This window comes from Prionailurus viverrinus, chromosome B2 (genome assembly GCF_022837055.1).
Source record: "Prionailurus viverrinus isolate Anna chromosome B2, UM_Priviv_1.0, whole genome shotgun sequence".
In the NCBI taxonomy this organism is placed as follows: Eukaryota; Metazoa; Chordata; class Mammalia; order Carnivora; family Felidae; genus Prionailurus; species Prionailurus viverrinus.
Genome location: NC_062565.1, coordinates 100,042,726 through 100,057,064, shown reverse-complemented (window position 1 = coordinate 100,057,064; position 14,339 = coordinate 100,042,726). Strand labels below are relative to the sequence as shown.

Below are 14,339 nucleotides of genomic sequence, written 5' to 3'. Positions count from 1 at the left end.
GACCAGAGTTCAAAATAAATATAATAAATGCAAATGCAATATAAAAAAAATTTAAAAAAAATAAATGCAAATGCAGATTTAAAAGAATTTGAGCAATGAACATTATCATGTTATTATACTGAGAAGATAGTATTTGTAATATTCAGAAATTTTACTTCAGAAAGTGTTAATGTGTATGAAACTGTGATTTTATGCAAGTAATTAATGGCAGTTTACTGATATGTGTAGTGAAAATGGCTTTCTTTTGTGGTACACACTGTAGTTCAAGTTTCACCAGTTATATACTTGTGAATAATTTCCCTAAGTTAAGGTCAATCTCTTGCAACATTTTGGCATTTAAAACCGACTCCACAAAATAGAGGTACATACATGGTTTTAGAAATATTAGCCCCAAATTCCAATTCTAAAGTTTTTAAGTTGGGAATCAAGATGCTTAAACATTTTATCCAAGGAGTTGCTAAAAGTAAAAAAAAAAAAAAAAAAAATCAAACTTGGCAGGAAGTTCAAATTTTGGGTAATTAAATTCTGACTTAACATAGTGTGGTTTGTCATCTACATAAAGTCACACATCTGTTTAGGAATAACTTTGACAGACTTCTCGGTCTTTAAGGAGCTTTCAGAGTTTATGCTATTACAGCATATTGATAACAGTGTCCAGTGAATTTTTCTCCATTCTTTTCATGGATATTCATAAAAATGATGTTTTCCCCATTTCTCCGGGTCCTTGTGGATTTGGATCCAAGAGTTACTTGATAATGTACGTACTTCACCTTGAACATCAGTGGTATGATGAAAGAACATGCAGTGCATTGGACTGATCGGGTCCTGTAGAACCATGTCGTTTGTAACATGATGGCCCTTAGCCATGTGTGCCTAGTGAGCACCTGAAGTGTAGCTGGTCTAAATTGAGAGGTACTCTGAATATAAAATACACACGGACTTTTGAAGACTTAGTATGAAAAAAAAAATCTCATTAATATTTTTTATTTTGATTCTATGTTGAAATGATAATATTTTGAATAAGCTGGGTTAATTAAAATATACTACATTAATTTTACCTGTTATTTTTTTCTTTTGCTGTGGCTATAAAATGTTGAAAGTTATATATGTGTAGCTCCTATTATATATTTTCTGGATACTGCCCCTCCATATAAACCCTAATTTTCTATTATTTCCTTAAATAAAGTACATGTTGTTAAACAGCTTATGAAAAAGCAAGAAAGCTCTGTTAATAGGTTAAAATTTTTCTATGCCATTTGGCCATTTTTAAGTTAGTGGAGCATTATTGACAGCTTTACCAGTGTTGTTCAATAGGGGTTTACATGACCTTTATTTTTTTTTAATTTTTTTTAATGTTTTTATTTATTTTTGAGACAGAGAGAGACAGAGCATAAGCAGGGGAGGGGCAGAGAGAGAGGGAGACACAGAATCTGAAGCAGGCTCCAGGCTCTGAGCTGTCAGCACAGAGCCTGATGCGGGGCTTGAACTCACGGGCTGTGAGATCATGACCTGAGCCAAAGTTGGTCGCTCAACCGACTGAGCCACCCAGGCGCCCCTACATGACCTGTAATACCCATCATGTTGTGTTTTGCACAGGGTGAGGCAAAGATGGAGGTGGAGGTTTGGGGGACAGGTAGCATATCTTCCCTATCAAAATGATGTTATCATAACCTACAAAATAACATGTGGTCATAAAAATTTGAATATAGTGATCCAGTTGTATTTATTTCAATGAGGTTGAATTCCGCCTTTTTCTCTCCTTCCTCCTTTCTAGTGATTTCCTATTTAATATTAACTACTAGGAATATATCCTAATTTCATCCTATGCCAAAAGAAGGTGGACTTTTGCAATAATTCAAATGTACACATAGTCAGTGAGATTATACAAATTTACTAAGTGCTAACTTTTTATACAGTAGTAAAGATTTAAGGGCATGTAGCTGGCTCGGTTGGTAGAGCATGTAACTCTTGATCTCAGGGTCATGAGTTTGAGCCCCATGTGTGGCATGGAGTTTACTTAAAATAAAATATTTTTAAAAATATAGTAAAGAATTATAGAGTATTTTTTTCTTCTCTTTTAATCTTTCATTCTGTCAGTAGAGACTACAACTAACACTATTTTTTTTTTTTTTTCAAAAAAAAATACTAGTACTGTTTTTATGCAGTCTGTTAAGTATCAGTGTTTTTACCTTTTGGTTCTATTTAATGAAAATCTTACTGGTTTCAGTAAATCTAGTTATTATACCCACAATAACATTGTCACACTCACCCCCAGTATAGGTCCCTTATCATTCAAATTATTTTTCTTTGTGTCATTATTGGCCTTTAATAAGTAATTTTTAAATGTAGAGAATTTATTGTAGACTTGATTGTGTTTTATTGATACAAATATTAGCAGAGACTATATGTTATAATAGTATGTTTTACTTTTTTTTAATTTTTAGCACATTATTAAGTTTCACCGTGCATCAAAAGCAAATAAAAAGCCCATGCAGTTGCCAAGATCTATGGTCAAATCATTACTTTACCAGATTCTTGATGGTATCCATTACCTCCATGCAAATTGGGTGCTTCACAGAGATCTGGTAAGTATGTTTCTTTTAAATTGATCAATATGGGTTTTTTTGACCTCTTTTTAAAAATACCTTTTCTTCTTGGTACAATTATTATGAACATTGATTATAGAAAATTTTGAAAATACATAAAACCAAAAAAGAAGGAAATAAAAATCACCCATAAGCCTACGCTTAAAAGAGTACCCTTATTAACATTTGGTATATGTTCTTTCATTATATTTATGCATAGCTATAAAATGTCTGTGTGGTTTTCAATGCATAATTGGTATAATCTTAATGGAATAGTCTCATGTAAAATAAGTACCTTTCAGTCCATTTTGTTCTTCACATTATTGCTCATTTTCAGTAAAAATCTTAATAATTAAAGATTGAGTTCTTACTGTTTTTTTCCCTTAAGAGCTAAACGGAAATAATGACCCTGCATCCAGTAAATAGAACGTTGTCAGTATTATCAATAAAGGTTGTTATTTATCAAAAATAAAGGTTGTTATCAGTATTATGAACAAATCAAATGTTTGATTTTACCTTTTTTTCAGTACACATGTAACAAACATTTGTTAATGTCAGATTCTATGCCAGTTATCTTTGCATTGTTGTTATTTTAGTTTATGTTGATGAGATTTTTTTTGTTTATTTGTAAGAAAATATGGGTACTGAATCGTTGTAATAATCATGAGTTTAAAATTGGAAGTTTTGTTCCTAACTCTCCTTGAAAAAATGGTTTCAAGATCATTATTTCTTAGGCTTTTGGAGATTCTAGGGATATGGTAGGGATGAATCTAGGTCAACTCAGTTTTACTAATTGAGGAAAAGTATTTATTATAGAAAGGAATGAATACACAAGAAGATCTAGCTAGTACCTGTGGCTACATTGTCAGGCCTTGTCATCTGACTTGACCGTCTCTTGCTGTGGCATTGAAGATAAATTGGAGCCAAATGCCAGTGACCACAAAGATGGGTTTACCATTTCAACAGATGCATTTCACCTCATAATTCTGAACTGTAAAGTTCTCAAAGACTTTCACCTATCCACTTTACTATTTACCATGAATCAGCACATTTTTCTGTGGTTACATGAGGTTGTTCTAGATCAAACCCTCTCCTTCATTAATTGTTTATGTAATTAACATAAGCTATGTGAGTTATTTTTGAGGTCATGATCACGTTTGAATCATCGATCAAAATCTTTTATTGAAGACTGACTAATTTCAACTCTTCTCTTTTTTCACAACACTGTGTATTTTATTCTCAATAGCATAGATTCACAGATTTTATTTCTGATGTTGTCGCCTGAGTGTCCATTGGGACTAAAACTCAGGATGACTAGGACCTGGTTTTCTCTTTGTTGGCTTGCTACTGCTTTAATGTCTATATTAGTTATGGCATCACCCTTTTCTCAGCCTAGAAAGTTCTTTTACCCCTTGCAAACCCTTGCACTGTACATCTAGGCCTTGCCTGGTCTTGTCAGTTTCATCTCTAAGCTCTCTCTTCTATCTGTCTATTTCCATCTCTAGTGCCTCATTCCTAGTTCAGGCCTTTATTATCTCTTTCTTGCGGTTTGGTACTAGCCTCTTAACTTGTCTCCTTGCAAACAATCTCTTTCCCTTCCATCCACTGTGGACCTTCTGGATAATTACACAGCTCCTGATCAAGAACTTTGAAATAGTTCCTCTTTGCTTACAGACTAAAGCTCTAGTTCCTTATTGGGCTTTCAAGGTCATAGCAGATATAGCTCCAACTGTCTTTAGAATTTTTCTTTATCCCAATCCTGTAATCTTTCACTTACACTATACCATTAAACTATTGACTGTCCCCTGTGTCATCCTGAGATTTCCTGCCTCAATGACCTTTATTTATTACCCTATCTGTACATATTCAAATACTACTTGTCTGTGAGGACTTGCACAAATGTTAAAACTTATCCTCATATCCATTCCTACTTGGAAATAAGATCTCCTTTTTTTTTTTTTTTTTTTAATGTTTATTTATTTTTGAGAGCGAGAGAGACAGAGTGTGAATTGGGCAAGGGCAGAGAGAGAGAGGGAGGCACAGAATCCAAAGCAGCCTCCAAGCTCTGGACACAGAACCCGATGTGGGGCTTGAACTCACAAACTGTGAGATCATGACCTGAGGCGAAGTCGGACGCTTAACCGACTGAGCCACCCAGGCGCCCCAATAATCTCTCCTTCTTGTGGGTTGCCGTTGTACTTCTTTACTTCTCTTACGGCACTTATCTGTTAGTATTATAGTGGCTGTCTTAGATCATCTTCCAGACCATACACTTCTTGAGAGAGCAGGGTCTACGAATCATTTTGGCACACTAGCAGTACTCGAGTGCACAACAGGTACTGAGTAAATATTTCCTCAGTGAATTAATATGAGTAAGAATAGATTCTTACGGTATGCTTCTGGATCAAGTAACATATTTATATTTCAACACACTGTCCTCAATAAACATTTATTATTTACCTTGTGGGTTTAAAGCAAGGATATATGGGGACAGTACACATATGGTTGCATTAAAGACCTTCTCCGGAGTTTACTCTCAGAGAAGAAACACGACATACGCATAAACAGTTATGCTGTAAGATAGATGAGAAAGATGGTGATCATGGCTACGTGATAGGCACAGATTAAATGCTACTCAAGCTTAGAAGAGGTTATGAGGAGGGGATGAAGAAAAGTTTCAAGAGAGCTGCCACTTGAGCTAGACGTTGAAGTAGGAATCTACCCTGTGAGAGCCTACTCAGTTCTTTTCGCTGCTCATGAGTACTGATAGCTGGACCACAGTGTCATGGTTTTGCCAAAGTATTTTCAGGAGTAGAAGATTTAAACTGTATGTTTACTTGAGATAGATTCTCTAGTAAGTATAGAAATACAAAGCATATCACATATGAATGTGGTGTTGAAAGCATGATGGGGACATGCAAAAAAATTATTTTTTGTGCAATAGAGTTGCAGTTTCAGTCGGTGAGTGTTTTTTCTTAATGCTTCGTTTCCCATTGACATAAGAAATTGGGCTTTACACTATTTGTTAGTCACAATTATTTCAGAGTATATACTGTCTCTGCAAGATCCAGAGTTAAAGGTGTTAGAGTAAATGTGAATTTGCAATGGAATAATACAACCCCCCAAATTTAAAAAGTAAATAAAAAATCAGTGTTTTGGACTTTACAAAAGAAGCATTATATCATCAAAGAAGGTTGGGGTTTTTCTTTTTTAAATTTTTTTTTTTTTTGACGTTTATTTATTTTTGAGACAGAAAGAGACAGAGCATGAACGGGGGAGGGGCAGAGAGAGAGGGAGACACAGAATTGGAAACAGGCTCCAGGCTCTGAACCATCAGCCCAGAGTCCGATGCGGGGCTCGAACTCACAGACCGTGAGATCGTGACCTGAGCTGAAGTCGGACGCTTAACCGACTGAGCCACCCAGGCACCCCAAGGTTGGGGTTTTTCATTGTGATTGATTATATATCTGTAATAGTAGTTAGCTATGTCATATGGATCCTAAAATTTACCAGTAGAGAATTTAAACAAAGTCACTAAAAATATTACTTACACTGAGGAATTGCTTTAAAAAGAAAGGAGAAGAGGAGCTAAATATATTTATCTTGGCTGAGACAATGAAGTAGAGACATAAGTCTATAAATATTTGGAACTTGTAAACACCAAGGGAAAAAAGATGTATTTTAATTTTATAGCAGGATATAGCTAAGAGTAAGAAGATGAAATATAGGATGACTCACTTTTATGAGATTACTGTTCGGGTAGGTTGGAAGGATGCCAAGATAAATAGTTGATCCTGTTTTCAAAATTATGAGCTCCTGGGGAGTAAGGATCATATCTTACTAATTTTTGTATTCCTAGTGTTGGCATATTGTTTGTGCTCATAAGTTACTTGAATTTCAGCAAGGCATCTGGCAGTTGCACGTTATTCTTTAGCAAAGAGAAATAGTGGCTAAATGGTTGTATTGTTAAGTAGATTTATGGCTTCTTGGTTATGAGTTTTGCTACTGGATCAGTGGCATAAACTGAACTGTGCGTTAAACCATCTCTTCATCACTTTATCATATCTCAGTACCTAAAACATGATAAATGCTAAGTCTTTATCAAATGAAAGATCTGAGTAAATGCTCTAGGGCCCTGACCTGCTCTGACTTTTAAAAAATATTTGTGGTGGTTCCAAACCAAAACTCTAACTTTAGTTTTGAATGGTAATTATTGTTCATAATAGTGGGTGAATTTGTACTCTTTTGAAGTCTGTGAGCACAGATAACTATATCTTTTGCAAACATGGTACATGGAAATTTAGTTGAGGGAGAAAATAATTTTGTAGCCAGTAATCTTTTGGGTTTTGTTATTAGTTACCATCTACTGCACTTTTGGATTGTCAAAAAATCACTTCTGACAGAGACCTAAAGACTTATTTATTCTATTAGAGGTTAATAATAGTAGTAATAATAATAATAATTAATAATAAACTTGCCAATTCTTAGAGTCAAATGTAATTCAGCTGGTTAAAGGAAATGATGTAATAGATATTCTAGCTATAGAGAAATGTGTAGTGTATGGCCCTGGATACTTTGTCATACTAACTAATGAAGACATATTTTAGTTTTGTTTTATTTTTTTCCTCATGATACCTGCTCGTTCAGGCAGAATACTTGATTTTTTAAAAAAATTATTTTAATGCGGGGTGCCTGGGTGGCGCAGTCAGTTAAGCGTCCGACTTCAGCCAGGTCACGATCTCGCGGTCCGTGAGTTCGAGCCCCGCGTCGGGCTCTGGGCTGATGGCTCGGAGCCTGGAGCCTGTTTCCGATTCTGTGTCTCCCTCTCTCTCTGCCCCTCCCCCGTTCATGCTCTGTCTCTCTCTGTCCCAAAAATAAATAAACGTTGAAAAAAAAAAATTAAAAAAAATTTTATTTTAATGCTTATTTATTTTTCAGAGAGAGAGAGCGCGTGTGCAAGTGAGCATGCATGGGGGAGGGGCAGAGAGAGAGAGAGAGAGAGAGAGAGAGAGAGAGAGGGAGACACAGGATCTGAAGCAGGCTCCAGGCTCTGAGCTGTCAGCACAGAGCCCTACGGGGGGGATCGAACTCGTGACCGCAAGATCATGACCTGAGCTGAAGTTGGACACTTAACCAACTGAGCCACCCAGACACCCCCAGAATACTTGATTTTTAACAGCATTCTGGGTTGTCTATGACATGTTGGCTATGTATGTTGTAAGTCTGTATTAGTTACCTATTGTCATATGACAATTTGCCCCAAAACTCAGTGGCTTTCAAGACGTTTAAATATTTATCATCTCACAGGTTCTATGGGTCAGGAATCTAGGTGTGGCTTATCTGGATCCTGTTTTACAGTCTCCTTAAAAGACTGCGGTCACCTGGAGTCTTGACTGTGAAGCATCTGCTTCCTTATTCAGTCACGTGGTTGTTAGCAGGCTTCATTTCCTCCTGAGCTGATCAGTGGAAGGTGAAAGCTTTCCTTGGTTCTTTGCCACCTCAGCTTCTCCACAGACCATCTTACAACATGGCAGTTTTCTTCACCCGAGTGAGCAAACAAGATGGTGGAGAGTGTGTGTTAGCAAGATGGAAGTCGCAGTCTTCTGTTAGTGAATCATGGAAGTGACATCCCATCACCAGAGGTCACTTTTCCAGCCCACACTCGCAGGAAGTAATTACACAAGGGTGTGTTTACTGGGGGCGGGGATATTGGAAACCATGTCCGAAGCTGCCTACCACCAACTTTAAGAGACTTTAAAATGGATCCTATTATTGTCCTATTTAGTAGAAATATAAAAGAAAAATACAGGTGCCTCCTTTCCATATTAAAAAGTTGCTTGGGTGGCAAGAGGATAGTTCTGGTTCTAAAGAGCTAAAAAAATATTATAATGTACCAATTGTCCCTTCCCTTTTACAAACATTCTTTAGTGATTTATTTCCAGAATTTGGCATATGTTCCTTGCATTTCCTCTCCTCTCCTGTGCCCTCCATTCCTCCTGCACCCACAATTGAACCACAAGTTTAATCTTAAATCTAGAGGGTGTGTTCAACGGAGATCCAGGATTTTTCACTTTGAACCTATCTAGAGATCCCATCTTTGTTAAACTGTCTGAGGCCTACGCTTATCACTGCTACTTTCTATTCTCTTTTTCTCGCATTTGTGTCAAACAGGGAAAAATGCAAAGAAAAATTTAAGTTTCCCATGGTCGCTAGTGCTGCCGAGTTGTAACAGGTAGCTGACGAGAAATATTATAGTTCTTCAGCTAAGAGAGAGCATTTGAAGACTCTTTAGGAATGTCATGTATGAAAGTCCAATGTACAAAACTCACAGATGGCCTCTTTTCTGCTCAGCTGGGGAAGAAGTACTGTACTGTTAATCTTTGTGAAAGTTTGATTAAAATAAGTGCTTGGTTGGAGAATGGTCTAGAAATATCTGTGTGCAGCTCTTCATACCTTGTCCGACAGGGAGATACATTAAGTCTTTAATTTTGTGTATACTAAAGAGGGCCTGACAAGGTGAATGTGCCACACTGCAAAGACACCCTTAAAATCTGACTGGAGCCATCATGCTGGCATTTTGAAGAATTTTAGTACTGTTTTAGAGTTTAGCCTCGCTTAGTTCTTACGAAATGGGAGCTTGGAGATCTTAAACTTAAAAAACATATATACATTTCTGGGAAAGCTAATCTTGATCCGTAAGCCTCAGTTTCCTCATTTATAAAATTGGAATAATGATAGGGACTTTGTACAGTTGTTCATCTCCTAGTCTTAGCTCCAGAGTTCCTGAATTCCTCCTAATTTCCATTCTGTAGAAGCTTCTGTACATTATTCTGGATCCCACCAGCAATCCAGAGATGCCCATTCTTTCAACTGCCTTTCCCAGGATTCCTTTATTTTTTTAATTTTATTTTGAAAAAATTTTCAAATGTTTATTTTTGAGAGAGAGAGAGAAACAGAGTCGGGGAGGGGCAGAGAGAGAAGGAGACACAGAAGCTGAAGCAGGCTCCATGCTGTTAGCACAGAGCCTGATGCCGGGCTCAGACTCACGAACTGTGAGATCATGACCTGAGCCGAGGTCGGATGCTCAACTGACTGAGCCACCCAGGTGTCCCGCTCTCCTCCGCCCCCCGCCCCGCCACCACAATTCCTTTAGCCTACAACTCTAGCCCTTTCTTCTTTACAAAGTGGAGCCCTATCTGTTTATTATTTTTTATTTGATTTATTAAATTAACATGCTAATTAAAGAATTATGGCAGAAAGTGGTATTTATTTTAATATGACTTAATCGTTATAATTTCTTTTAGAATTCAGAGCTAACAACAAAAAAGGAAAATATGGCTTGGTTATTTTCTAACTTGCAATTTCAGGTGACTTTGGACAATTACAGATCTTGTCATGCTGAAGAATTACACTGGGGTTGCTGCTGGTGACCTTTGGTTCCTTACTAGTTCCTTAGAGCTGGGCCCTTGAGAGTCTGTGTCCCAGCAGTTCATGTCTCCAGCCTGAAGGCCTTTGATGGTAGTGATGTCATCCCTGTGCAGGGACTCCTGTTCTGCCAGTACACAGGGCCTTGTGACGATCAGGTGAGATAGTGTTTCTCAAGGTGCTCTAGATACTGTGACATATACCTGTGTCACAGGTGGGCTGTCATTTTTTTGGCATGACAGGTTTTCCGCCATCCACACCCACAGCCCAGTCATGGGAATGTTCTGCAGAATACACGTCTGTCCATTTGAGTTGAAGTGTAATGTCCCATCTGTTCCGTAGACAGGTGATACACACTAAGAATTACACTTCTAAGAGGGCCAGCTTCAAAGGGGATGAGGCCTCTTAAGGTTCAGCTCAGGGACAGGGCTCTTTTGATGATCCCTGTCAGACAAACACAGTACCGTAGCCTGTACTGACAAATCCACGTATCTAGAAGGTGGTTTGCCAAACTAACTTCAAAGTCGCTAAGAGGTGATAGTCCAGATACATTCCACAGTGGCAGGAATAGCAGGAGCTGGTTAAGAATCAAGGGCTACAGACAGGACCCCCAGCACTTTGAGGCCTGTGTTCAAAACTGAAGAACCATTTCAGGCATACTATTTTATTAAATTACTATTATTGAGGTAGAATTTGCATATAACAAGATGTACCCATTTTAGTTGCAAATTGATCAGTTTGGACAAATGTATATACCAGGGTGATCACTACCACAGGCATCCTGTGTGACTGGCACCGTAGGATGATTCAGGATCTCTTATTGAAAGTGATGGTGTCTTCATCAAGAAGGGATCTTATATGCATGAACTGATTATTTCTTTGGGAGATTGCATATGGTGATTATTTTGGGTGATAAGATTCTCGACTAAGCATTCATCTAAGTAGAAGCCTTCTGGAGGTGAGGGCCATAAATCAATTAAGTGTTGTGCATTTTCCAGGTCCACTTTTGTTCTCATAACCCTGGCCTGCAGTGCATTTCTTAGAGACTTGAGTTCTAATCCTGGATCTGCCACTGTCCAGGGACAGTGAGCTTGGTTAAGGTTGTAGGACTTTCCCCTTGGTGTCTTCATGAGTGACGCAAGAGGGCTCAGTTTCATAATTTCTACCTCTGACATCCTTTTTTTGGGGGCAAAAGTTCTCACGTATTTATTACTGAACCAACCTGCTGGTGCAAAAGCATAGTAACAGAGAACGATCATTTTCCTGGATAAACCATGTCTATTGTTCAGGTAGGCGTGATGTTTACAGAGTGAGAGGATGTGAGCACATGACCTTCATGCAGCAGAAACACAGGTGCAATCCCATATAGACCCAGGTTGGTTCTTCTCTCATGTCTTCTTTTGGAGCCGCACCTGATTTTCTCACCAGTTTTCACCTGCAGGCACTGGGGAATGGGACAATTCTCCTTTTGATTCTGAAAGTCTCGTGAGAAGACTTGGCCAGGAAAAGTCATCTGCACCCATCACCGTGGTGGAGAAAAGGAGAAAGGAGCTCTACCTCTGACATTCTTAATTTGTCATGATAATAAGACGAATTATTTGATTTGAATATGAATGTCACAAATGTAAATCGAAAACTACTTTCTACTAGCATTGCTTCTCTGAGGACGGATTGTACTCATTAATGAGTAAGATAGAATCTGAATGTCTGTGCAGCACTCGTGCTGGCATTGCCATCAGTGTGGGATTTATCTTGATTATACTCTTAGTGACCTTGCAGTTAGTTAGGTAAATAGCCTTCTAGATACCTGTGTTTGTCTTGCATTAAGCTTTTTATAATGGCTGCTTTTTATTGGTTCTTGTTCGAGAAAAGAAAACCTTATCTCTGCTGTTCAGGCCTATAACCACTCCTAAAAGGCTGGAACAAAGAATTGTATTGTTAACTGTTGTTTGGTGCTGGGGTGGCAGGCATTGTTTATTATGAACACCCAGGTTTGATTAACATAGATTATTCAGATTGACCTACTACAGATCCCCCTAGACCATTTTAAGGTAACATGAAATGAATCACAGCATTTAATATTATAGTCTACTCCTGAGTTACAGATAGCTTGCACCTAGTTGTAGATACGTAATTTTGAACTGAGAAAGGCATTTTTGCTTAGAAACAGTTACGTTCTCTGAATACAAAGGCCTGTTCAACCCACAATATAGCTATAAAGTGTGACACTTATAGAACTCTGAAACCTAGTTGTCATTTTAACTACATTATTATTTATAACAGGATTTCTGTGAAGGAAGTGCTGGTTTACAGAGTTAAGAATATTTGCTGTACAAACACTTTGACCTCCTAATATGTGCCGGGCGCCATGTTGGGCACTGGGTATACACGGATAAATAAAATACAATCCCTTCCCTCAGTGAATGCATGGTGGAGAAGATACACAAACGGATCAGCATAAAACAGAAAGGTTTTGAAAAGACATTATGAGGTGCAGTCAGGGATTGGCTGTGCATAAAGTACTGAGAGCACAGGAGGAGAGCACCTGACCAGTTGGGATGGGGGCCGTCTTTAAGGACTCACATTGAGCTGAATCTAAAGGATGAGTAGATATTTAGAAGATGAAGGGGGCATTCCAGGCAGAGGAGACAGCTTAAATAAGGGCATGGGATAAGAAACTGAAAGCACGTTGGTATCACTGAAGCAAAGCAAGAAATGCTGAAAGAAGCAGCAGAAGAGAAAAGTAGGGACCCAATCACGGTTAATCTTCACCGGCATGTTTTGAAGCATGGACTTTTCCTGTGGTCAGTTGGAGCTGAGCCGGTCAGGTTTCCGCTTAGGATAGACCACTCACACCGGGGTACGGAGAGTGGGTCGGAGGGTGCAGGGATGGCAGTTTTATCAGGCTATTGTAATTAGCGGGTTGAGAAATGATGAAGGCCTGGCTGAGGTAATCAAGTGAGGAGGGGAAATAGTCGACAAATATTTAGGAAGTAAGATAATCAGATCTGAGGATTAGATAGATTTGAGGGATAAAGGACAGGGTGTTCCGACTTCTGCTTTTGTTGATTGAGAAGAGAATACCAGAAAAACAGGAAAAATTCAGTTTGAGCACGCAAAGTTTGAGAGGATTGTGAAGGCCAGCGTACCGTTTGACGTAACCCTAAGCCATATAGAAGTATGGAGATGTATGGTTATGGATTCGAGAGTCATTAGCATATGGGTGGTTGCTGAAACTCCAGAATAAACCAAAATCAGATTTTTTAAAAACCTGTTCTATCCACAAGCAGAGTGTTCCTATGAAATCTTTTGGAAGCTGAAATGGAGGAAAGTGAAGAAGTACTAACCACTGATTTACATGGAAAATTTTTTGAGCATTCCCAGACCCCCAAAATAACCTCTCTTAGGCTTTTCTGATGCCTTAGGACACATCTCGCTAACAGATGCACAAAATAAATCCAGAGAAAGAACAGATGTTCCTAGTTGAAAGCTATGGCAGGCTGATGCTGAGTGTGGTCTTGGGGAAGGAGCCCGGTGGGGGCCGTCTCCCCGCTTAGGGCGTGCTGGCTCTGTGAGGGCTGCTGCAAAGCAAATGCTAAATGCTGTTTTCACTTTTCACCTTTTTTCCTAAAAGCAAAAATCCTCTTCATGTATCTTTCAGTTCGAAAGAAATAGGTATTAATGCAGATTTTTTGTTTTTTTTTTTTTTTTTTTTTCAACATTTATTTATTTTTGGGACAGAGAGAGACAGAGCATGAACGGGGGAGGGGCAGAGAGAGAGGGAGACTCAGAATCGGAAGCAGGCTCCAGGCTCTGAGCCATCAGCCCAGAGCCTGACGCGGGGCTCGAACTCACGGACCGCGAGATCGTGGCCTGGCTGAAGTCGGATGCTTAACCGACTGCGCCACCCAGGCGCCCCAATGCAGATTTTTTGTAAAAGTAAAGTGGTGTAACTGAACTTTTGAAAAGCAGGGGTTACCCGTATTCAGAAGTGAGCTTGGCATATTTTGGGGAAGGTACTGACTCTAGTTTCTTGCAACTTCATTCATGCGTTCATTTATATTTTTATTTTTTCCTTAAGATTTTATTTTTAAGTAATCTCCACACCCAATGTGAAGCTCAAACTCGCAGCCCCACGGTCAAGAGTCACATGCTCCACCAACTGAGCCAGCCATGCGCCCCACAGTTTCTTTTAAAATTGAAAACTTTCCAAAAAAAAATTGAAAACTTTCAGGGCACCTGGGTGTCTCAGTTGGTTAAGCGCCGACTTCGGCTCAGGTCACCATCTCACAGTTCATGGGTTTGAGCCCCGTGTTGGGCTCCGTGCTG

General features: G+C 38.7%; 1 protein-coding gene across 5 annotated transcripts in view; it reads left to right on the top strand.

Moving 5' to 3' along the window:
• CDK19 (cyclin dependent kinase 19) overlaps window positions 1-14,339 on the top strand; it is a 192,783-nt gene that overhangs the window by 133,431 nt on the left and 45,013 nt on the right. For all 5 annotated transcript variants that reach the window (XM_047859495.1, XM_047859491.1, XM_047859493.1 and 2 more), the window contains one exon: window positions 2,445-2,585. In XM_047859495.1, the coding sequence (XP_047715451.1) occupies window positions 2,445-2,585 (141 nt within the window). The remainder of the gene's footprint in view (window positions 1-2,444; window positions 2,586-14,339) is intronic.